This window comes from Amblyomma maculatum, chromosome 11, assembly GCF_055883805.1.
Source record: "Amblyomma maculatum isolate TAMU_Amacu chromosome 11, ASM5588380v1, whole genome shotgun sequence".
Lineage (NCBI taxonomy): Eukaryota > Metazoa > Arthropoda > Arachnida > Ixodida > Ixodidae > Amblyomma > Amblyomma maculatum.
The window spans coordinates 37783526-37808434 of record NC_139354.1 but is presented as its reverse complement, the minus strand read 5'-3'; the positions used below and the strand labels follow the sequence as shown (position 1 = coordinate 37808434).

General features: G+C 44.2%; 1 protein-coding gene across 2 annotated transcripts in view; it reads left to right on the top strand.

Annotated features, from left to right (window-relative positions):
- The window catches only part of LOC146173536 (uncharacterized), a 51888-nt gene extending 35051 nt beyond the window's left edge, over window positions 1–16837 (top strand). Inside the window, exons 9-15 of one of the 2 annotated variants that reach the window (XM_084584330.1) lie at window positions 476–619; window positions 2188–2268; window positions 4305–4388; window positions 5811–6089; window positions 8210–8253; window positions 10742–10905; window positions 14269–16837. In XM_084584330.1, the coding sequence (XP_084440456.1) occupies window positions 476–619; window positions 2188–2268; window positions 4305–4388; window positions 5811–6089; window positions 8210–8253; window positions 10742–10905; window positions 14269–15043 (1571 nt within the window). In that variant the 3' untranslated portion in view covers window positions 15044–16837. Of the gene's footprint in view, window positions 1–475; window positions 620–2187; window positions 2269–4304; window positions 4389–5810; window positions 6090–8209; window positions 8254–10741; window positions 10906–14265 lie in introns of both variants that reach the window. The other variant, XM_084584329.1, reaches the window with a different exon arrangement.
- The last annotated feature ends 8072 nt before the right edge of the window (window positions 16838–24909 follow it).

Below are 24909 nucleotides of genomic sequence, written 5' to 3'. Positions count from 1 at the left end.
TAGAAAATTTCAATAATTTGCATACCCCTAATTAAAAACTATCATTTTGGAATACAAAATTCAGATGCTGTTGATCTCTCGATGATGTTAACATTGTTGAATGTAAATAACAGGAATATGGTTTACGATCAAGAGTATTTATTCCTAAAAGCTGAGCTCTTCTGAACTCTAAAAAAGAGCTGGAGCGGCCTCACGTCACCACTAGCAGCTGTTTCTGCAAGTACATCATATTGAAACTAGCTCAGTGAGGCCATTTGTTAGCCACAGCAGAAGACAAGAAAGATTATGTGCCTCATAATTAAGCAACTTTTGCATTTTAGGGCACTTAAAGCGTTCAATGCAGGAGGTGAAATATGGTGTGGAAAACTAGACTTAACAACTCTCTCTGCTATCACTACCATCACAAGATTGAATCTGGGTGCACGAAGACTTGACCTCTATCATCATCATAATCGCGACCATGTATTCCTTGCAGCCAAAATTCGACGCCTCTACGACATTGCAAACATCCTGACCAGCTTGGGGTTGATCAGCAAGGTTACTGTAACCGAGGCCAGAGGCCGAAAGAGTGCCTTCAAGTACGTAGGCCCTGACATCAGGCCTACCAGCACCGAAGAAGGCAGGTTTTTTTTTTTTGTGTGTGTGGTTTCTTTTTGAATTATATTTATTCTCTCTACTTCAGTTGCCTCTTTCTCTGTCTCCTTCCGTGTGTGGATTTAATCTTCTAGCCATTACAACCTTTTCACTCTGAATTGGCTTGTTCAGGGGCAGATCTGTGGATAATTCCTGAAGGAGTTGTTGGCTGGATGCTTGTGGGGATTTGTTGTAAACGAAAGAGAGAGAGAATTGAGGGCAAGGCTGTCATTTCGATAATAGATGTGAAATTTATCACCTTAAATTGTCCACGTGTAAAACCACAAACTATTTTTATGCCGATCATGCTGACCAACATTTGCAGAACATCTTACATGCTTGATGTATGTTTTTTTTTTTGCACCTGAAATAAGCATTATGGGTCAAGACCATTATGAGCGCAGCATTGAATGCATATGCTAATTACACGTAACAGTTTTAAGAATAAAATAGTGAGGAATAACCAGCATTCTTTCAGTCTAAACAAGCAGCCTTCTTCAGTGCTTACACAGTGCTCTCTTCACCCTCACATTTTTTATTTCTGCTAACCTTTATGTTTTCATCACCAAGCTCTTTTGGGGAGGCTTTAAAGGCAGAAAACGCTGACTGAATTTTTACTTTTTGCACTAAAATCTTTGCGCCATAACTTTTTCATTTTGTCTGCATCACAATTCGAATCCTGGCCGCCGCCGCTTTTCAATGGAGGCAAAAAGCCAGGCGCCCATATGCTGTTAAATGTCAGTGCACATTAAAGAACCCCAGGTGGTCGAAATTTCCGGAGCCCTCCACTTGGCTTCTCCATAGCCTTAGTCGCTTTGGGATGTTAAACTCCATAAACGAGCCAACCATGTGTTGTGGTTGAATATTGGTAGTTCATAACCATCACATTAACTGAGATATGTAGGTTTTATATTAGGAGCATGGTTTGAAGTGTTAAGGTAATTTTTAAAGCACTTTTAGGGAAATAAGAATGGAGATGTCGATCACAGGCTCTAGAAAACCATCATTTGGCAGTGGCATTGCAGCACTGCTTTCAGCACAGTGGCTGTTTGTATTTTTAAAACATATTAAGCAGTCTTCAAAAACTATTTTTGAACAATATCAGAAATAGTAAATAGTTAGCGAAAGTAAAGAAAATTAGGGGGGCACTCCAGCTTCGCCCTAAGAATAGATGTGCCCCGCCAGGGTGGCGCAGTGGTTACTGCGCTCGACTACTGTTCCCAAGGACGCGGGATCGAATCCCGGCCTCGGCGGCCGCTTTTCGATGGAGGCGAAAAGCAAGGCGCCCGTGTTCTGTGCGATATCAGTGCACATTAAAGAACCACCGTGGACACCTAGAAAGCATGACATCCGGCAATAGATAATTCTTATGTGCTGCTCACTCCTGTTCCTGGAGAATGGTATATCCGCACCATGAACTGCGAAACCTAAAAAAGAATAATGCTAGTTATTTTTTCACTTGCCTCGAGCAGTAGACTGTCCGCTTCTTAAGCCTCGACGTTTTCTCACTTTAGAATGGGCCTTCCACATTAATCTTGCCTCCTCGTTCAACAGATATCCAAATCCAGACTCAGTCAAGGCACTCGCTTGTCGTCACTGGCCCATCATCTGCGAAGAAACCTGCGAAGGCAAAAGGTGATGTGCGCCTTCAGTTCATTTGGAAAGGGTTAGAAGGGACACTGGGGGCCAAGGTCAAATGAAATGATTTTTTGTCAAAGAGAGGATGAACTCAGTTTGGTGGTTTTCGTAGGGTGCCTAACAGCTAAAATGTATTGTTTGTTGCTGATCTGGCCAAACTACATAGATACGTTTCAAGTGGATGATGATCCTTTGGAAGCAGTCAGGGAGCGACCAAGTTAACAGGTCACTTCTTCCAGCTTGTAAAGAAGGCAGCGTAAAAAGGATGAACACAGAAGAAAAGACACAAAAGATGCTAGCATGTCGTCTAATCTTCTGTGTTTGTTCTTTTTGCGCTCCCTTCCTCACAAGTATGGATCGCCAACTAGCCTAACGTTGCATTTTATCGAAGTATGCTTCCAGCTTGCACTCCCCTCTTCTGACTTGCTTACCTGGCTGGAGAGAACCTCATGACGAAAGTGGTGCATATTGTGTGCAATATAGAAGGGTTTAATTTAGTGTATGTGCTTGTGTGTGTGGTAAACACAAGCATCTTGCGGGACGTTTCGCTGTGTTTCACATTCGCTCATTTAGTTCAATGTTGGCAAGACCAAATGTGGCAATACCATTTATAATGGGGCCACCTGGTCTTTATAAGATGAACGATACTTGTCAACTAACTGTCCCTCTGTTGGTTTAACAGGCGCTGCATTGTCAAACAAAGGCAAAAGTAGAGCAAATTTGTCGCTCATCAGTTTTTCATTGGCATTTTAAGATTATGCAAAAGCCGTGCAAATCATTTGCAGCCAATGATTTACACCCAAACAATGTCCCATGTAGTATGGCTTTTATGGTGCCAGCTCTTAATGTCTAAACGTAGTTGTCGTTAGGACCACCAATTGTCAGTGGACCGAGGCATTACCAAAGCGTGATTCCATTCTCTCAGCGGTGCCGCCATCGCACAGATTCCAGTCAAGTAGTAGCGCCACCTAGCGGCAGATAGTTTTGTGAGAGTAAATGAGAGTGAGATTAAAAGTGCTCATCATTCCGATCATTTTTGTGGCACTGTGGATAAGTACTACATTTTTGAATGTGGAAGAGCTTGTGTAATGAGATGCGAGAACAAAATATGCAGAGAGACGGCAGGACACTACATGTTTGGGTAGGGTGCAACTTTCAGAGATTGCAATTAACAGCAATACAGTCATTTACTGCCTTTCCTGGCTGCGTATTACCTCAGGTGCAGTCAACACACGCTCATGCATAGCCAATGCAGCAAGGGCAAAAGTACATGCAGGAACAGCCAGCACTGATCGTTCACACTACGGCGAATGCGTAATTACAATTAGGTTTCCTTAGCTGGCTTTCTTGTGCATCTGTTGGCTTCGAAGCCAGCATATTAGTTGCCAAATGTTCCAATCCTAGCCCATGACATAGATGAGGTTGTGCATGGTATTGAGAGTTTTGCATCGTCAACTAGTTTTCAACGTTCAGTGTTCGTTTTCATTCCAGTATGATAGAAGGGCACTGGTCATAGCACTGTAACATTGCACCAATATTTTATTGTGTGATCCGTACTTTCCATAGCATACTTGTGGAAAAACAGATGTTGTGTTTTTTTTCGTTTGTTTTTTTTTTTGCCAGCAAGACTCGTTCATTACCAAGAATTTTGTATTTGTTAAATACAGGATTTTTTTTTTCCCACCATTCTATTCCAGATAATGACATGAACAGTGAAAAGGACTCTATGTAAATGGCAGTGTAGCCTCAGCTTAGGGATTTGCAGTGAAAAGGTTTAGTTTTCGTTATGAAATTGCTGGTGTTCGGATGCCTGTATTTTATTGTTTGGCATTTGCTATCTTGCAAAGAAGTAAAGTTCTTCGGTGAGAGTGGGTTTGTCATTTTAACTTGATAATCTGTTGGTCCCAGCCCTCTTCAGTGTGTCCATACTGTTGCTCTAAAGCTGTAGCGAATGGAGAGAAGCCGTTACAATGGCTGTTGCCTTGGCTTTGACGAGAATGCTGACTGACGTGGACGATTTTGTTTTCTTCCAGTGGACGTCCAGTCACCCGCCCAGTCCCCAGCCAGTCCAAACGAGTGCAGCGCCAAAGTCCTTGAGCTGCTGCAACAGACCCAGAGTTAGTAGACTACTATTACACAGAACTATAGTGGATCTGGTTAAGAGAGTGAATCCTGATTTGTTTCACCTTTGAAAGTTTTCTTCTACGCTGCTAACCCAGGGAGCACCATCATTGGACCAATATTGGTAGTGTGTTGGCAGTGTCCAGTCCAACAAAGGACCTGTGTATTGCCACCACATGACCACTATTGGGTCGATGACTGGCGCAACTTGGGAAGACTGTCATCATAGGAAAGGAAAGAAGTCTCATTTACTTTTGTCTTGTTTCGAGGGTCAGGAGAAAAGTACCAGAAGGAGATGGAGAGTCATCACATATATTTCACACTTCAAAATTTATGGAATACAATGTTAGCTGAATTTTTTTTAAGCATCTGTTCATGAAAAGAAGCATGATAAAGCATGAAGCATGTTCATGAAATGGAATTGCCACAGCCACTCGCCTACTTCCAACGCAGTCTCCCATACCTGAGCATGAAGCATGATTTTCTGAGTTTTCTGGATAAACTAAAAGTAGTCGCTGCAGCAGACAGTCTGTGCATCACTCAGTGGCAAACTAGTTCTTGATTTTAGACAGCTAATGCGAGGAATTTTACGATATCTTCAGGGATGGTGATGGAGACCAGGTCATACGTGCAATCAGTGTGAAACGATATCAAACATGGAATTCAAAAGTTTCAAATGGCTTCCACCTTTGTGGTACAATAACCACGCTTTGGAAGTGGTAATGAACCATGTCTGCGCTTCTTTCGTTGCCCTCTTCCCATTTTATTTTGCGCCAGTAGTCCACTAATGTTAGTTTTCAGCAATAATGAAAGCGTGAAACGTCTTGTTTGGTGGAAGATGCGCTGTGCTATGGGGGTCATGACGTCAGGGCCAAGCGATTCTGCTTAAAAGAAACATTGACCAGGTCTGTCAAGTGCTTCTGTCCCTTCGGTCGCGAGCCAGACACGCTGCCTTTAAACGCCACCAAAGAATGCTGGTGCGTAAGACTCTTACGCTAAACCTAAATTTCCCCCCTGTTTTGCATTAACACTGAAGAAGCATGCCCATTTGTAATTTTTGTTCCAATCTCTTGGTCAAGTAAGTGCTTTTTTGAAGCTTGTAATGCTACTATGTGGGTTATCATCATTGTTATTGGCCCAGTACTGCAGAACTAAATCCTCTCTACAGTTGATGTCAGAGTCTGTAATCAGACTTCCTGGATTGAGGTTAGTTAGGTTAGGTGCCATTTTCGTAGGGCACTTGGCCTAGAGGTTAAATTACCCGTGGTTAAAGGTCCACTCAAGTGCTTTTTGCAAAACATCACTCTCCCTTTTATTTCGTTTACTTGGTTGTTGTGAATAAAAACACGGCAATAAAAACGAGCTGGTACTTCACGGTTCTTCAACATTTTGCTTTCGTTCTTTCCGACTCTCAAAAGGTGTCAAGCGCACTACGACCCGATTTGGGCGCACATACAGCGATGATGTCTCCGCATCAGCACGAAAGACTCGCCACCCTTCAGCTCGCTCGACCCAGTCGGCATCTGGGCCGTCCTCTGCCAGGAGCCTGGCACGCCATGCCAGCTTTCACGACATCTGCGAGGTCGCAGAGATGGAGCGACGGCGCCTTTACTCGACGGAAGAGGAGCCCCATCAAGACCTTGTGGCCCCTGCTGCACCTGCCACCAGCACCGATGGAAGCCAGCCGCAGCTTGCTGGTTTGTTTTGCCCTGTGTTGCATGAAATGCCACTGCATGGCAAATTTGCAACCTCTTTATGCATCGTCGTTATGGGAGCATAGAAGGGTTGTAGACTGCAAACCCAGAAATATGCATGGGCGCTAATAACTAATGATTAAAAGCTCTTGCAGTGATTTCATATTCCCTCAATGTGCTAATTATTCTAGGGACGATAGGGTGAAATTTTTTAAATGTCCAGGTTTTTGCAAAAGAGCATAACAGGGCAGCATAGAAATTATTTGCACATTCTTTGATGATTAATTATGCAGTTTCTGTAGGGCCTTTATATGCCCTAGTAGGAACTCCGCACTAATTTTAAGGCCTCGCTCACACACTACTTCCGATTCATTCGTCATCAATTGATCCATGAAAGCAAATGGACAGATTCAACACTTTGAAGTACTTATGCAGGAAAAAGGAGTAGGAAAAGGCCACGCATTGACAGTTGTTTATTCGAGTTGTCACAAAACATTTAAAACATTTAATCTTCTGTGTTAAGAACGATTTTCTACTTTATTTTGCATGTCTGTTTCAATAGCTTTTCGGATATTATCGGGACATTTTATTGCATTCACTTATGTCAACATTCCGCTTTGCGAACGAGAGATCCGAATGCTCATGTCTCAACCACAAACGTCGACCCAGTATGTGATATAAATACAGCTTACTTGTTTTGATGGGAAGTTGTTATATTGCGTACATATGGCAGTTTAACTAAATATGAAAATTCTCCCAACATATTTTCAGTGCATTTAGAAACCGCTTAATCGATGGTTTCAGTGAGAGCATAAATCCCTGTAAAGTTCTCACCACCACGAAGAGTTAGTCGATCAAAGTGCACAGTTATTGATGCATTTACATTGAAAAGTCCACATTCCGAGAACAAGCCGGCGTTATCGTGTGTCTTGAAATTCCCTGATTGGCTGAAAGCGGTTACACAGTCTTATGATGTCACACATCCCGTTAACCGAACATGGTACTGAAGTTGGCAGGTGGTCCGGCAGGTGGCAGTTGGCAGGGCTGTGGCATCATCCACAGGTTCCTAAACTCAGCCAAACATCATTACAAAGTATTTTCAAAGAAAGAAAAGCACTTTTACTAAAAAAAAAATGCAAACAAATTGACTCAGAAATGTGGATGGTAATGCATTCCACTCTTAATGTATGCTAATTGTGCCCCAAAGCTTTTCATTAAAAATGACATGGCTAGCCTAGAGCGTTAGAGATAAACTAGTGGTTGCAAATATCAGTGCAGTAGTATTGGGTATTCAAGTCACAAAACTTGAGATGTGTTCAAATGCTAGTGGTTTGTGTTCCATCCCAAACTGACAGCACACTGACTAAATATCCATAGCTACAATTATTGCCCTCCTCCTGCTTCCAGCCGCGGTAACTCTGTGGTTAGGGTGCTAAACTAGTACTGATTTGGGTGATCCGGGTTCAAACGTAGGCGCCCATGTACACCACGATGTGGATGTACCTTAATTTATGAGCCACAAGTGGTCGAAATTATTTGGTGCCCTCCACATTGATGTCTCTCATAGCCTTTAGTTGCTTTCAGGCATTAAACCCCATGAATCAAATCAAATCCTCCTGCTTCCCTTTTTAAGCCTTTAATGGCTCATGCTCACGGATCGTGTCCATCTGTCCGTAACGCTTTTGTTATGTGGGAGGCGGTAGCTGGCAGCTGACATGGCTGAGCACTAACTAGACGTAGGGCTCCTGACATTACGTTTGGTAGGAGCTGCCAACACTGGCCTTTCGTTTCATATGGAAGGGTAATATCACAATCAACCTGGCAAGACCCTTGCATTCACGTTGTCCCTAGGCCACGCAGTGACATTCATACGGCTCGGCTAAACCGGGGCGTTATATGTTGGCTAGTAGCTTACGCTATCACATCATCGCGAAGGTGGGAGTGAAAACAGAGAGAAAGAAGTATCGTAGTGGAGGGCTTCGGACCACCGCGCGACAGAGGCTTTCGCCTCATCACAGTTTAGTGATCCAAAGTGCCTCCTAGAATTATTTTTTTCACGAGAGCACGACAGGGGCTTTTTTTTTTTTTTCATAAAGTATGGCTTTTTTTTTTTTTTTTTTCAGGTACGGTGTCACCAGCCGCAGTGTCAACACCCATTGTCAATGAGGTGAGATGGTGTTGTATTTGACTTTTGATGTACAGTAGAATCTCAAAGATAAAGCGCAGGTTGATAAAATTTTCTTAAAATTTCGAGTGATCCGAATACCATCATGCATCGCCACGGGCGATACAAACGCATGAGTCACAACCGCACCTTCAACCACTGAGTGCTATGGCCACATTAACGATGAGCAATTTCCAGTCGTGCAGTGTGCATTGTTAGCAGTGTGCTGTAATGCATGAATGGAGAAGCTAAAACATTGGTAAGGAAGATCTTTAATCCAATATCTAATTCAACTTTGTGATTAGAGGTACAAAATCCAGCATGGTAATGGAGTAAGTAAAAGAGGTAAACAGCGATTACCATATTTTCCACTGTACAAGACACTCCTCTCATATTTAGAGGCTTTCAACAAAACATTTGGTATATAAGACGCACCTTGTAATTAGACCCACCTCAGTTTACCCAAGTTGGGGAATTGGGACTCGGGTATACATGCTTGTGCGACCATCGCGAAATGTTACGTGCCAGAAAGAAAACTTCTTACAAACTAATGACAGGACAAAAGAAAGAGGCAACACTCATGACTGAAAGTACTCTCGCATAGTGAGAGCAGCGACACATTATTATTACTCGCATCCTTGAAAGGCGTCATCTTCAGACATGCCATCAAAAAAAGCGCGCCAATTTTTTGCAACGGTTCTGAGGCATGTTATAAATTGCAAAACGATGTTATAAATTGCAACTAGAAAAGTGAGTCTGCTTTCCCTGGTTTGTCTTAGCAGTGCGGAAAGGGCGAAGAATACGGATGTCGCCATCTTTTGGCATTTTATATTACTCATGCTCGAGGCGCCTGTGAGGCAACCGTAGCTATTTAATAGCAGAAGTCGCTGCCACCACCATTTCACGATAAAGTTCACCTATGAATGCTGCGCAAAACAAAAAGAGGCACTGTTGTGTAGGACGCACTACCAAAATTTTGTAAGAAAAAACTGCTTATTATACATTGAAAATTGCAGTACAGTCGAACCCGGTTATATCGAACTCGGATATATCGAATTTTGGTTATATCGAACTCACGGAATATCCCCTTGAAAATCCCATGTGAAAGTATAGGAAAGCCGCGTCATATATCAAACTTAATTTCACCGGTCATTCGATATATCGAACTCCGCACCACGCACTGTAAAGTGTGCCTTCCCCAAAGACGATCGCATCACCCTTGGCCGCTTGCCGCGTGCCGTTTTCAAGCCACGTGCGGAAGGAATGAGAGGGGGCAGTTCGGCGACAGCTGGTCTGGGCAGCGCAGCGCGCATTCCCCGAAGGCGCGCGCATCTGCAGTTATTGTTTTCCGCACGCCAACACATGACGTTTGCAAGCCATGTGCGTGGGTGTGCCCATCCTTTCGCCAAGCTATCTCTCTCCTTCAGCACGCACTACGCATGCGCCAAGCCAGCTCGGCCCGTTTTCAGACAGGCGTCGACGCTTTCTCTAGCGTGTGTTGCGAACCCTCTGCGCGCGGCAGCTGAGGTGGCTATGGTGCCTGCGGACGTTAAAAAGCGGCTGCCTTTTTCTCTTTTTTTTTTTTTTTTCGGGAGTCGTTTATTCTTGCATGTATGAATCAACGCAATCACGCAGTCAGCTGCTGCGATCATGACGGTCGCCCGCCCCAAGCGCGGGCGTGATAAATGGAACCAGGCTTGTACGTGCAATCAAGCCATCACAGGCACTCTGCCAAGTTCGCTCCCCGCCACCGCAGGAGCTATCAAAAGATAAACGCGCCCCGACGTTATCGCTGCGCAGCATCTTGGCACGCTGCCAAGAGATGAGCTGTGGATGAGACGACCGAAACGGAGTGACACGCGTCATCGGCATGCAAGCGAAAACGCGATTTCTGCCGCGGCAACACAGAAACCTTGTTTAGAGCTGCCGCGGTGGCTCGAGCAGCGAGAGGGACGCAGTTCCAACAAGTTCGAAATTTTTCGCTCTGCTGCTCGTCGCCGAGATCGCTCAATCGCTTGCATGTGAGCGAGCTGGCCTTAACGCTTTTTTTTTTTTTTTTTTAAATTCTCAGTGCAAAAGTGCAGGGTGGGTTCATTATGCGAGTGGGTTGATTACGCGACAAATACGGTATCGTTTTTTGGCATCGTAAGTGCCGTCACAAGCCGATTTTTGTATATCGAATTATCGATATATCGAACTATTTTGCGATCCCCTTCGAGTTCGATATATCCGGGTTCGACTGTATACAAAAACTAAAAGTAGTGTTTCAGTACTGCAGTGGAAATTTTGAATATTACTGGATGGGCAGTTGTCTCGTAGAGTGCTGAAAATTTGATGCAGTGTTTCTCGACACACTATTAATGTGCACGAAAATGATTCACAATTTCTTCTGTAGTGGGGAGACATGAAAACTCCAGCATAGCTGCCGCTCTGGGTGCAGCGGACGGGGGGGAGCATTGACCGCTTTGGAATTATCTCGTCTGTTTTCCAGGCTGAAGCCAAGAAGGGTGAGCCAAGCCCCACCTCGGAGTCTCACGTGATCACGCTCTCCGCAGAGCAGTACACCAGTCTGCTGCAGTCGCTGAATCTGCCCCTGAACTCCAAGCCCATCATCAGCATTCAGCAGGAGAAGACGAAAAAGGTGGATGCACAGTGGTAAGCGGCATTTGGTGTTTGCACTTTGGACGCCAGGACTTGTGTTCCTTGAAGCCTGTTGCCTGCCATCCAAATGGGCACTGCTTAGCGCTGGGGTGTTCAGAGCCTTGTTATAACCATGTAGCATCGGGGCGATAAATTAGTTTATCTTGTACGTTCCTTACATCCCTTCTTACATCCCTTGAGTAAGCTTCAGGTCGATGGGCTATAAGCAGAGTGCCGAATTCAGGTTGCGCTTCATTCTGACGAATGGCGACTCATGTTGCACGTTGCCAAGTGCGTGCAGTCTCTCTCTCTCGTCGCACCATCTCTCCGCCTTTCTCTTCTGTTCACATTGTACCGTGGCATGGCCTCAAAACAATTTTACATAGCAATGCGCTTAACGAAATACATAAGCAGATGCGTGTGGGTTCCCTCCATGGCACGAGCAATATAGCACTGCTCCTCTGACTGTGAGCGCCCTCTACATTTTTCATCGCTCGAATGCCGCCCTAGCTCACATAGCTCTGTTCCACAGACGGCACCACTTCCCAGTTCCAGTACACTATACTGATACTTGTTATTCAGCCATATGTCGTAACTAGACGTTACACTCAGTGACCCCTCCCAAAAATTACAAAGAAAACGTGTAAAAAACTACATTGGGTTCGCAGGTGTTAGACACGGACACACCCTATCGACGTCTTTGTCATTCTCTTTAACGTGCTTTTGTACTAGCATCAAATACTTTGCAGAGAAGTGCCATGCTGGGGTGGCTCAGCAATTATAGCGTTGAAACCAGAAACATGGGTTCAGCCCTGTCCGCAGGCCAGTTTTCAATGGAGCTGTAAAGCAAGGCACCTGTGTACTGCGCTATGTCAGTGCACGTTAAAGAACCCGAGGTTGTCAAATCTTCTGGAGCCTTCCACTATACGGTGTCTCTCATAGCCAGATCAGACCTTGTATTGAGAGGAAGAGAGAGTTAACTTTAATAACAAGCAAGTCTTGATGATTGATGATCAGAATGGCGGGGTCCTCATTCAAGAATTCTAATGACCCAAGCTACTTCTTAACCTAGTAGATCAGCTTTACTTAACTTCAACTTAACTTTAGCTTAACTTGTCCGCACATCCCCACAAAACATGGCAAAGTGTCGAACTTGTGTTGCACTTGTGACGGGTGTTGTGAATTATGGAGATTACATTTTACCGTGTTTGTATAGGTTACAAAAATGAGTTTGTCTATTAGGTGCCAGGGTACAGCATCAGCTGTGCTTAAGACATGTAGCGAATGATTAAAAGCAGTGGCTTTTAAAGGAGATCAGCTCTGGTCTAGTGCTTCTCTGTTTATCTTGTGCTGTGAGGTCAACTCAGTGTCCAGAGCTGTAGTACTGGTTAGAAGTGAAACCTTTGGGGCAATTTGTTCACATTTTCTGCGCTCGACATTATTAAAGCAGTCAAGGAAGTGTCTTCAAAGTTAGCCGCTCACCCTCCCCCCTCCCCCACTTCTCTCACTACAACTTCAAAGGTAAATAACATTTGTTCCGTGGAAAGGTTGTTCCGTACTAATCTTGTTAACTATCCGAAAGCTGCTTGTTTCTAGTCACTGATGCTGCAGCCAATCTGCATTTGAAATTCTGTTCGAATCAGGCAAGTACATCATCCAAACATGATACAGTCGAACCCGGATATATCGAACTCGAAGGGGATCGCGAAATAATTCGATATACAAAAATCGGCTTGTGACGGCACTTACGATGCCAAAAAACGATACCGTATTTGTCGCGTAAGCAACCCACTCGCATAATGAACCCACCCTGCACTTTTGCACGGAGAATTTGAAAAAAAAAAAAAAACGTTAAGGCCAGCTCGCTCACATGCAAGCGATTGAGCGATCTCAGGGACGAGCGGCAGCGACAGAGCGAAAAATTTCAAACTCCCTCTCGCTGCTTGAGCCACCGCGGCAGCTCTAAACTAGGTTTCTGTGTTGCCACGGCAGAAATCGCGAGCATTTTCGCTTGTATGTCGATGGCGCGCGTCACTCCGTTTCGGTCGTCTCATCCACAGCTCATTGCTTGGCAACGTGCCAAGATGCTGCGCAGCGATAACGTCGGGGCGCGTTTATCTTTTGATAGCTCCTGCGGTGGCGGGGAGCGAACTTGGCAGAGTGCCCGTGATGGCTTGATTGCACGTACAAGCCTGGTTCGATTTATCACGCTGCGCTTGGGGCGGGCGTCATGATCGTAGCAGCTGACCGCGTGCTTTCATTGACTCATACATGTAAGGATAAACGACTCCTGCAAAAAAGAAAAGAAAAAGAAAACCTGCCGCTTCTTAACGTCCGAACAGCACAATGATAAGAAAGGATGACTTGCAAAAAAAAAAAAGAAAACAAAGAGAGAGCTGCCGCTTTTTAACGTCCGCAGGCACCATAGCCACCTCAGCCGCTGCGCGCGCAGATGGTTCGCAACACACGCTGGAGAAGGCGTCGACGCCTGTCTGAAAACTAGCTGAGCTGGCTTGGCGCATGCGTAGCGCGTGCTGAAGGAGAGAGATAGCTTGGCGAAAGGATGGGCACACCCACGCACATGGCTTGCAAACGTCACGTGTTGGCGCGCAGAAAACGATAACTGCAGATGCGCGCGCCTTTGGGGAATGGGCGCGGCACAGCCCAGACCAGCCCTCGCCGAACTGTCCCCTCTCATTCCTTCCGCACATGGCTTGAAAACGGCACGCGGCAAATGGCCAAGGGTGATGCGATCGTCTTTGGGGAAGGCACACTTTCCAGTGCGTGGTGCGGAGTTCGATATATCGAACGACCGGTAAAATTAAGTTCGATATATGACGCGGCTTTCCTATACTTTTACATGGGATGTTCAAGGGGATATTCAGTGAGTTCGATATAACCAAAATTCTATATATCCGGGTTCAACTGTATTTAAAAGAACATAAATGTCGTACACCATCTTGGCTTTAGATTTCAGCGCAAATAAGCGAGCGGTTTAACCAAGAGAAGCATTTTACAGTGTGTTTAGCGTTGAAACAGTCGCAGCATGATGTCTTGCAAGTCGCGTGTAGGCTCACTGCCCAAAACCTTTTCAGCTTTACGTGAGCCCTTTTCAGGCCTTACCGCGGTGGCTAAGGTGCCCAATTGTTATGCCCAAGTATCGAATCCGCTTTTCGATGGAGCCGGAAAACAAAGCATGCATGTGCGGTGTCGGTGCGCGTTAAACCAGGCGGCCGAAATTTCTGGAGCCTTTCACTGCGGCGTCTCTCGTAGCCTGAGTCGCTTTGGTATGTTAAACCAAAGTAAACCTTTTTATGCATGTCGAGATGACTTATTCGTTGACTAAATCTGTGCCTCATGTGAATTTTCAAACAGCAGCAAGTGCACGGAGGTGCAGCAGACACAGCCGGCCAAGCCACAGCCGTTTCCACAGCAGATGATGGTGCAGACACAGCAGCAGCAGACAACGACCACTGTGCTGACTGCAGCCGAAATGCCGACTGCCATCCTGACACCCACCTTCAGCTGGTTTTTGGAACAGCAGCGAGAGGTGGACCAGCGGACACCTTCGAGCAGCAGCGGTGAACAAACCACGACCACCGCCACAGCCGTGGCACCTTTGCCAGCTGCGGCACGTCGGCTGACCTATGACAGCGCGCCACCGACGCCCGTGACGCCATCTTCTTCAGCTGACGATGCCCTGGTCCTGGACACAGCGGGGAGAAGGGAGGAAGCAACCATCCCTACTGCCTTGCGGACCCCTACAAGCTCCACAGCAACCGTGGCAACGGGAACAGTAACACCCGTCACGCCGAACTATTATGCCTGCTTTCTGCGGGGTGCCACGCCCTCCCCTGAGGTGGTGCCGTTAGTTACTGGCCAGCCGTCAGCAGCAACGTCACCACAGATCCCCATTTTTTCTCCGTCGAACTGCGTGCTCTTGTCACCCGTTGTGCTAGGTGCCACCACAACGTCTCATCATCACCAGCGCCCTCCCCATCATCATTCTGTCCCTACTATCACTCTACCAGCGGGAACCAGGTTTCTAACAAGTGCTGCGACAACGCCAGTTACGCCGATTACGTTGGCACCAGCGCTGACAGCTGAAAAGAAGTCATCTACAGCTGCCCGAAAACTAACACTCACAAAGTAGGGGGAAAAAAAAACAATTTCTTATGAACACTTCACAAATCCAGTGCAGCACATAGGCAAACATGTTAACGACGTTGGGAACACCTTTTGTTTGTGTGTTTTCATCAGTGTAAGACTGTGGTTGGGAATATGCTGGTGGAATGTTACTAAGTCTCGATAGGCAAGATGCAATGAAAGACTGTTGGCCGACAAACAGGAACCTCGCATTGAAGACCTCGTAAGGAACAACCACCGTACAATCAAATGGCGCTTTTGCCCAAGCTGACACCTTTTTTTTGTGACGCACGTTCATACGGACAGGAGGAGTATCATCGATACTGAAACACTTTCTTTTTTTTTTTCCAAGGGCCCTCCAAAGATAATTGGTTGACAAATGCTTCTGCAAGCGGCAATGATCTCAGTGGATTCAGTGAAAGCAATTCAGTTGAAAAAAGGCAGCAGAGTAATTGTGGAGGCTGCAGCTGCTGGTGAAGCAATGTCAAGAATCATTGTATGTCAGTTATGACATAGCCCAGGCAAATCCTGCAATTTACTGTGCAACTTCCTCTTGGTTCTCTTGTTTTTTTTCAACGTAGCAATGCAGCAATTTCGGTGCCTCCTTGCACAAGACGAAGAATGCAGCAAGTTGTGACGTTTGTAGTGTTCGTCACTTGGTGACCAAGAATCTGCCTGCCACCCAAACTAGCGCACAAAACGAGATGTCCTTTTCTTTTTTTATTCTGCAAGCAGTGTAAAGCCACAGACAAATGCGGTGAGCTCTTTTGTGTGTTGTGTAAATTTGTGTGGGTGTTGCAGTTGGATGTGGATGTTGCCAAAGGCATCTGCTTCTGTGCACACGTGTTGGTGGACAGTGTTGGGGTGTGTGGCGAGATTTTTTTTTTTTAACTACACAAGCGCACCGCATGTGTTGTGTGTCCGGTTTGTTCAAGCTGGTGAGAGCTTTCGCAGTGCTCCTGTGGTGATTGTGTGGCTGCGACGAAAAATGGACGCGCATTTTCGTGCATAGATTGCAGCCGCTGTGCGCTGTGTTGTCGTCCACTCTAGCCACGCGTGGATGACAGAAGCTTTGGTTGTCGTCAATGGATCCTCCGTGACATGTGGATGTGGAAAAAAACTGCATTGTTGGTGGCTATTGCGATCCTCCAATTTTTTTTTTTTTCCTTCACGTGTGACTGTTGTGACAGTATCATTTTCACATTTCCGTTGCCCCATCGCTCTGTTTTGTTTGCGCAGCTGCAAGTTGTTTGTTGTTCGCTTCTTGCCCTTTGCTGCAACCCATGACAATTTCTGACAGTGACACTTGTGTCATAAATTTGTTTTGTGTGTGAGCTGGTTTGATGTTCTCAGTTGATATTGAAATGTTGTGGGAAATGGTTTAGGTTTAAAGATGGAAGAGGGGGTGGGGGGAATTTCTGAATGCTAGCTGCTCACTGCCATGTTTTTTCTTTCTCTTTTGGTAACGGTTCCGGGATGAAAGTGCATTTCCACAAAACAGCACAGTAATAGTTTTGCTGACATTATTTATTCACAGGCACTTGACTGTACATAGTAGGCTTAAAAAGCCTAGTCACTATTGTTTCCCAAATGCGCCTTTCCATAACAGCATTGGTTAAAGCATAGTATTCTTTTGCTGGCAATGTTCGTAGAGATGATTTAGTCATATAAGGAGAACTTGCCATTTTTTGTTTCACCAGCTGCTACAGTAAAGCACATCTTTCTCCCGTGCTCAAAAGTTGTTCAACTACTAAACTGAAAGAAAAATAAAGTTCTATGAACATGTCTCACTACGGTCAAATGAGATCCCAGTGTTCTATTTAATTGCACCTGCGATGGCCAATGCGTAGGTAATCGTCCTTGCAATTTTTTCTAGTCTTCCACTACAAATTCCAAAAGCTGTCAATATAGCCCCCCCCCAAAAAATGAAGGGCACCAAGTGTGCTCATCTCATTAGTGCACACACTGTTCATGGTTGTAGTTGTAGGAAGTCGTCACCATTCCTGCTACTCCTTTGTGTTGACTGCACATAATACTACTGGTCGTTCAAAACCATTACTTGAAATACAGAACGCCCTTATTTTAAAGCAGCTGAGGAGGCTCAGGTAACTACAGATTTGTTGAAAGACTTAGGGGATATATGCTATAAAAACTGGCCAACCTGTATACCCTATGCCTGATGACATCAAATGTACTGAAATCATGGAAGAACGCTAACATTATCTTAATTCTTAAGAAAAGGGATGCTAAGGTCCTGAAAAACCAATTGTACAAAATATTTACTTAGGTAATCGCTGATAGGATCAAGGCAACCTTAGACTTCGATCAACCTAAAGTATCAGGCAGGTTTCCGGAAAGGGTAATCTACCATCGATCATATCTATAGACCGTTTACAGCGAGTAGTTCCACTCTTCCCTAACAGGTGGCGCCACTAGGACGCCCGTCATTGCTGGCCTTCAAAACGCATCGGCAAGGAAGTAGAGCTAATGACCCTGTTTATTGACGGAAGAGCAGAAGATGCTTTCTACATAAGGTGCACATCATGGCCTAGGCAACCGTTTTTCTGGGAGATGCATCACGAGTTCATGTTCCTTTCTGGGACAAGAAAGCGCCTGTGAATTGCAGATAATGGCTATACCTCACACCCCAGCTCGTTTTAGCACCGGCAGTAGCCATGGGAATGCGAGAACGACCCTGACGTTTTCTCAGGAATTGGATATTGAGTCTTTGCTCTGCTGCAGAGTTTTTTTTGCAGGGCGTTAAGAGGTACCTTGACGTTGCTATTAATGTCTATGCAGTTATATGAATTGATTGCGCAGAGAAGGAAAGTTAGTGTGGGCATGTAAGTGAATCTGTTTACTTTAATTAGGTACTATTCCCTAGGATATGCGGGATCGAGTCTCGGCCTCGGCGGCTGCTTTTCGCTGGAGCCAAAAACCTAGGCGCCCGTGTTTTGTGCGGTATCAGTGCACATTAAAGAACCCCAAGGGGATGGGAATCTCCGCAGTCCTCCACTCATAGCCTGAGTCGCTTTGGGACGTAACACCGCACAAACAAAACCAAACTTTAATTAGACAAGTACTGCTGAAATACATGTAATAACTGCTGCTTTTATGAAACTAATGCACGGGCCAATGATGAAATTTACCATGATAAGATTTTTTTATATCCCCGCTTGCTTGAGCTGCGCACTGTGCGTTCTGAATTCCGGTGCAGTTTCCAGTCACCTTCGCCCGAGCGCAGGTGAACGCCGCTGAGCGCCTGATGCGGCCTTCAAGCAGCGTAATAGTCTTTTGAAGCCAGGACGTTTACAGGAGATAAAATTATATCTTATCAATTGTCGGGGATTACATGCACGTCCATATTGAGCAGTAAGTATTGTGCACAATGTTAAATGAACATTCATAATGCGTCTCAGACAGCATAGTCTGAGCATGCGTTCGCCCTTTGCGCAAGAAAATTAAAAAAAAAATAAGTTTGAGGGAATAATCAGTTTGTAATCTGTTCAGTTTTACAGAAAGTCACGTTTTCCACAAAGAGCACTAGAGAGGGAATTGATAAAAAAAGCAAAACAAAAAACCGAGTCGACCGCTGATGGGTTTGTCGAAATGTTCTAGCCAATGCAGACATTTAGGAGAATGCAATAAATGAACTACGTGGTTAAATTAAACATTTTTTAGCACCTACACATACTATAGGCATTCACATGAAGTTTATTGCCTGTCTACAAGCTCGTTGTCCCCAGCGAAAGCTGGTACGCCGCACCGTGCAGCCGAGTACCAGCGTGCCGGAAGCCGTCAAACCAGAAGGCCAGAACTTCAGAAGGCCGGCGATGGCGGAAGGGTCACATGATCAAATATGGCAGCGCCCATGCGCTCGCGCTGTAAAGGGTATATACTATCAACCAGGTGATAGAAAAGTGCTCAGAATATAAGCAGCCCCTATACACAGAAAACGAGAAAGCATTTCACTCGGTCGAAACCTCAGCAGTCATGCAGGTATTACGAGAAAGGTGGTAGGCTAAGAGACAGATCTCCCCAGTGCTATTTATAGCTTTGCTTAGAGGGTGTATTCAAAGACATGGAATGGGAGCAGTTAGGCATCAGGATTGATGGAGAGTATTTCGGTAATCTATGATTTGCTGATGACATTGCCTTGTTAAGTAACTTGGGGGATCAGTTGCAATGAATGATTAATGACCTAGATGGGAAGCAGAAGTGTAGGCCTAAATATTAATATGCAGAAGACAGATAATGTTGAACAGCCTGGGAAAGGAACAGCAGTTTAAGATAGGTAGCGAAGCGCTGGAAGTGGTGGGCAAATATGTCTACTTAGGACAGGTAGTAACCGCAGATCTGGACCACGAAAGGGAAATAATTATGAGATTATGATTATGAGAATAAGATTGGCAGCTCCTGCCCGTGACATAGGGGTTATGTGAATTCAATTCAATTACGATGGGAGTACATTTGGAAGGTACTCGCACATCATAACTAGCAGCTTACTGGTATTGCTCAAGAGGAAAGTGTATAACAGTTGCATCTTATCTATACTCACCTGGGGGCCTGAAAAGTGGAGGCTAAGGAAAGGGTTCTATTTAATTTAGTTACATGCTCTTCCAAGTAAGAATCGCTCTAATAGAAGGTGCATTTTCGCCCGTGGTTTAAGACTCACCAGATGCAATTTTGGAACAGAATTGCTGCACTAGAACTTTCTATAACATCAGCTCTTTTTACGGCTGGCGTTATAGGCTTGTTTTTCTAACGTGTTTATTGCTCCTGCTTCTTCTGAGGTTCCTGTCTGGTTTTAACCCTAGATTTTCTCTTTCAAAGCGTCTAGTGAGGACAATGCAGAGAGCTATGGAACGGGAAGTGGTAGGAACGTTAACAGATAGGAAGCGTGCAGAGTGGCTCACAGAAATATTACTGGCATTCTAGTTGAAATCAAGAAGAAAAAACAGGATTCTCAGTCAATAAAAGCAATTGAATCCATCTTAAGGAAATTTCCAATCAGTACAAATTGGAAAATTTCCAGTTGAAAATTTGTACATAATTGGACCCCCATTAGACCGATTGAACCTCGTCCTTTTCCAGCCGTAAGGTTTCATGTAGGTAACAGCACCCAGTAGACGTTCACAAGATGCACTTCTGCATTAAGGTGTGCAAAATACTCAATACAAGTGATACAAGTTGCAAGAAAAAAAGCTCAATTGATGTGCATGGACGGCACTCAACCTTAAAGGGCAACTCCGGAGGTTTTTTGACATTCTAATTTTCTAGTAAAAATTTTACTGTAGGTTCTCTTCTCCGTCCTGACGATTTCTACAAAATTTGAGCGCCGTACGATAATCCGTTCGCGCACAACACGGCTTTAAAATATGCCGTTTTCATGGCTTAAGTTTAGAGTATTTCTACGGGCAACAGTGAATTTCTGACGTCACAAACAGTATACCGCCGTCTCTGTCCACTTCCCGTGTGATTATGAAATTGTGATGGTTATATTGAACTACCTCAGACATTTTATGCAGTACGTCATGATTTCCATACTTTATTTTCACCACCCAACGCACGTACGAGTGTCTTTCTAATACTGAGTGTGACGTCATCATTTCGTCAACTGGTTCCCGTGTGATTATGAAATTGTGATGGTTATATTGAACTACCTCAGACATTTTATGCAGTACGTCATGATTTCCATACTTTATTTTCACCACCCAACGCATGTACAAGTGTCTTTCTAATACTGAGTGTGACGTCATCATTTCGTCAACTGGGACGTCGTTTCTGGCCGTGAAAGCAGTTTCGGTTTCGATTTGCTGTTTCTCCTTTTTAAAAATACTTCTACTTGGAATTTTGAAAAACGTTTTTTTGTGTTGGAGTCGGGACATGCCGAGGAATGTAATTCAGCCAATAACACAAAATGATGAAAAAACCACCGGAGTTGCCCTTTAATGTACCAACATTTTTATGGAGTGCGAATTATGAGAACTACTTGCTTTCACATAAATCAAGACGAGCAAGCAATCAAGCATCACACAAGGTACATTAATATTATACACCGCTAACATAACCCCAACACATTTTCATAGGACACATTTTCTTCCACTTATATATGCCATATATTTGACTCATGCTGGGACTAGTTGTGCCTGTTCAGTGTAGTTATTTCATTTAATTCCAACTGCAGAAAACTGCAAATGATGTATACAATTCTGCAGATTACGTTCTTAATATAAATACCATAAATTCTGCTGTGTTTGTTAAATATGCAAATGTTCCCATGGGTATTTTTGGTGCAGTTAGGCAGACCAGTTCGACCTATTGGCAAAACCAACTGTTTTTCATAAATGGTTCCAACTTGCAGGTCTATTTGGGCTCAATTGGCATCAATCATGACTCAATCGTAACCAATTGAAGTCAGCAATTTCCCAACTGGTCCAATTCATTCCCATTGGCAAGTACAATTGCAATCAATTGGTTTCTCCTCTCACTCAGTCATAACCAGTTGAAATGAAGATTTTTCCAACTGGTTCTAATGATTCCATTTGGTTCCCACTGGTAATGCTAAGTGGAGTCAACTGTTTTTTTGACTGGATTGGGCAAGACATATAGTGCAAAGAGAGGATAACCAATTGGAGTTCAAGGGAAGGAAAGCGTAGCAGTGGGTTAGCAGAAAATTAGGTGAGTATATGAGGTTAAGTTCACAGGAGTCAAATGGATGCAGCTAGCCGCTTAAGAAGTTCGCAGGAAGGAGTCAAGTGGATGCAGCTAGCAGCAGGACCGGGTTAATTGGAGAAAAATGGGAGAGGCCTTCACCCTGCAGTGAGTATAGTCCGGCTGCTGCTGATGATAATGATGATATATTCGAAGGCATTATTTCCCTTATTGGTACTCAATTTACATTTGAAAATTTCAATATTTGCATACCCTTAGTGATCACTTCTATTAAAGATTATCATGGTGATGCATGCATTTCAGAGCTGATGTTGAAGGATTATGGGCAGGTGATTGGTAGTAACTGAATGGGATAGGTCATTCCAGCTTCATGCGACTCGTGGAAAGGAGATGGGAAGGATTATGGTACAGGCGTACAAACAAGTTTGGAGTTGATGGTCGATGTGATGGGAAATGCGTGGCAGAGGTGCCTGCAGTGATGGCAAGAAAGACTAAGTTCAACATACACTAACTTCATGTGAACACTGGGAGTGAAATGAGTGGTGCAATTTTGGACGGATTCAAGTGCATTGATGAGATATCCTTGATGAGGGTTTCAAATTGATGTGTATTCCAATTTGTAAGCGTCTAACTGTAACGGAGGGTGCATATTCCAGCAGTAAATGTCGACAAAGAACTTTACTCAAATGGTTTAGCAAGGTCTAGGATAATGGCGTTAGTCTGAATATTACAAAGTTAAGGTTAGCAAACAGGTCGTGAAGAAAGGTTGTCAGTTTGCATGGAGGTAATGAAGAGTCTGCCAGTGATGTGGTGCAGGTAAGTTTTTATAAAATCCATGTTGCACAGAGTGAAGGAATTTGTTAGTATCCAGAAACTGCATGATGTGAGATGCCCTACAATTTTGCAGGATGCATTTGTGAGCGAGATATATGATAACTTAGTGGTAAATAACATGCCACCTTCGCACTGGGCACACACATCTGACATAACTTCATTCTCAAGAAAGAAGACAAATCAATATGTAAAGGTAGTCGAAATGAGCTCACAATAAACCACGTTTTGATTTTCATTTAGAAAGCTAAAGAAAAAAATATTGCACACAGTCTTAAATTGAGCATATATCAATCATTCCATCCCACATTGCTCCTAGGAGAGAATGCACTTGTCGGCATGTCCCGTAGTTTCTTAGGCGAAACATCACCTCCAACGGACCTATGGTATCCTAATAATGTTTTAGTCCTTCACAAAGAAAATGCATTGCGCCTCGTGCATGACAGCCCAAGTTGCTTATGTGCCATAAAACCAAATGCAACAAGACTGTGCATTTGTCCTGCAGCTGCATTTTTACACGCAGACTAGTAGTCTAGCTGTAGTGGACGTTCCACTGGATTTTCAAATTTGTTTGAGCATCTTGCTCAATGCTGTCAAAATGCGTCAAACTGTATTCCTCAGTTCTTATCTAAAATGACCTTATCAAGGCCCAAATTTTTAGTAAACGTTGATGACAAGACTTCTCATATCTTGAACACTGGCTTCAATGACTGCAGTGTCTTAGTTTTTAACTCTTTGCTCAGGCTACATTTCTGTTCCTGGGAAAAGACAGAATTAGAACCACTTACCTTTAGGGGTTTGGTTTTGGGAGGCACTTTTCTTCGTGCCCCAGTTAAGGGCTATAGTTCTCTGCTCTGCGAGAGTTCTCATTCACTGCTTCCCATCAAAATAGCCAATCTGGTCAATCCTTTTAACAGCATGACTGAATCAGGGCTTTGATCTCATAGCAAGGCACACTGCTAACACTGCCCAGTTCATTATGCCTTTTCTGGAACTTGTGTCTGGTTCATTTGCATGACAGAGTATGGCGCGGCTACTGAAAGGCTGCTATATTTTGGGCCTGAGCTTCGAAACTCCTCACAGTGCGTACAAACCTGGGAGAGCATGACAATCCGTGATGACGGATATTCTGACGCCTTGTGCACTTCACGTGGAGACTATTACAATATTCTATTACTATTACAATATGGTTTACCGGCAATGGCACCAACAGCAATGCAGCTCAATTGCCAAACGTGCACGTAACAGCTGCTCTCTATACTCTTTAATTTGTGATGCTGAGAGTCTCTTCTAAATTAAAATTTTTAAAGCATGGTCACTGGTCCTGCTTGTGTAAACATTTTTAGCTAGGGGCTAGGCTAAATTGGGCTAGGTCAGGTCAGGCCAGGCTAGGCTAGGCTGGGTTAGGTCAGGTAGGTGGCACCATTTTCTCTTTGACAAAACTGTTTATGGTGAAATATGCATATTGCACAGTAATCTGTCAGTATACTCACTCTAGACAGATTTATGTGGACTTCTAGTGCAGTCGCTGTGCTGTTGGATAGTTAACGGAGTGATCATAAGGACATTTCGTATCGTGTGAAGTCAAATCATTCTCACTAGGCAATGAAAATGCACAACGTGAGAGAGTGACCAAAGGTTATGTGCTTCATTTCATTCTTATCAATGCACTGCTGTATGGGCCATGCTTCTCACATGCAACAGGCTACATAGCTGCTATGAGGGTGCAGCGACATTGGAGGCATACAAAACTGGTAGCATCTGTCAAGGGAAGGACCTTGGGGGTGGCTACCTTGGAAAAATCAAGGGGTGCACTGAAACCTCTTTACGTGTGGTAATGCTAATTGTTGGCTATAACTTGGATTATGGCTATGACCAATGTTACAAGTGATTATGCATTCTCATTAAGGCATTATAGGCAATCAATCATGACTAGATTTGGTATTGGTTTAGGTAAATTCTGGATAGGATTCTTGGCTATGACTAATGCAGCTAGTCACTATGTAATATCTTTAATGCATTACAGGCAAGCAATCATGACTGGATTCAATATATATATTTTTTTTTGCCTTATATGGATTGTGTTGGATTGGCTTTGAATTTGTATTTTGGTCATGGATTCCACAGGCAGACGCTTTTCGTGCACACCACTGATGAGCCAAGAAGCCAAGGAAGGCTTTTGCATTCAAAGACGGCTAACGATGAATGCCGAATAATGTGCAACCACAGGATGATGCTATGAGAAGCAAAAGGAGACTACCGTAAAAGCAGACATTTACGGCAAGAAAAGAAGAATGGAGCACAAGGGCGAGAATCAATGGCGGAGGTGGGGAATGCAGCTGGATAGGAGGGCAGCAGCAGAAGGAA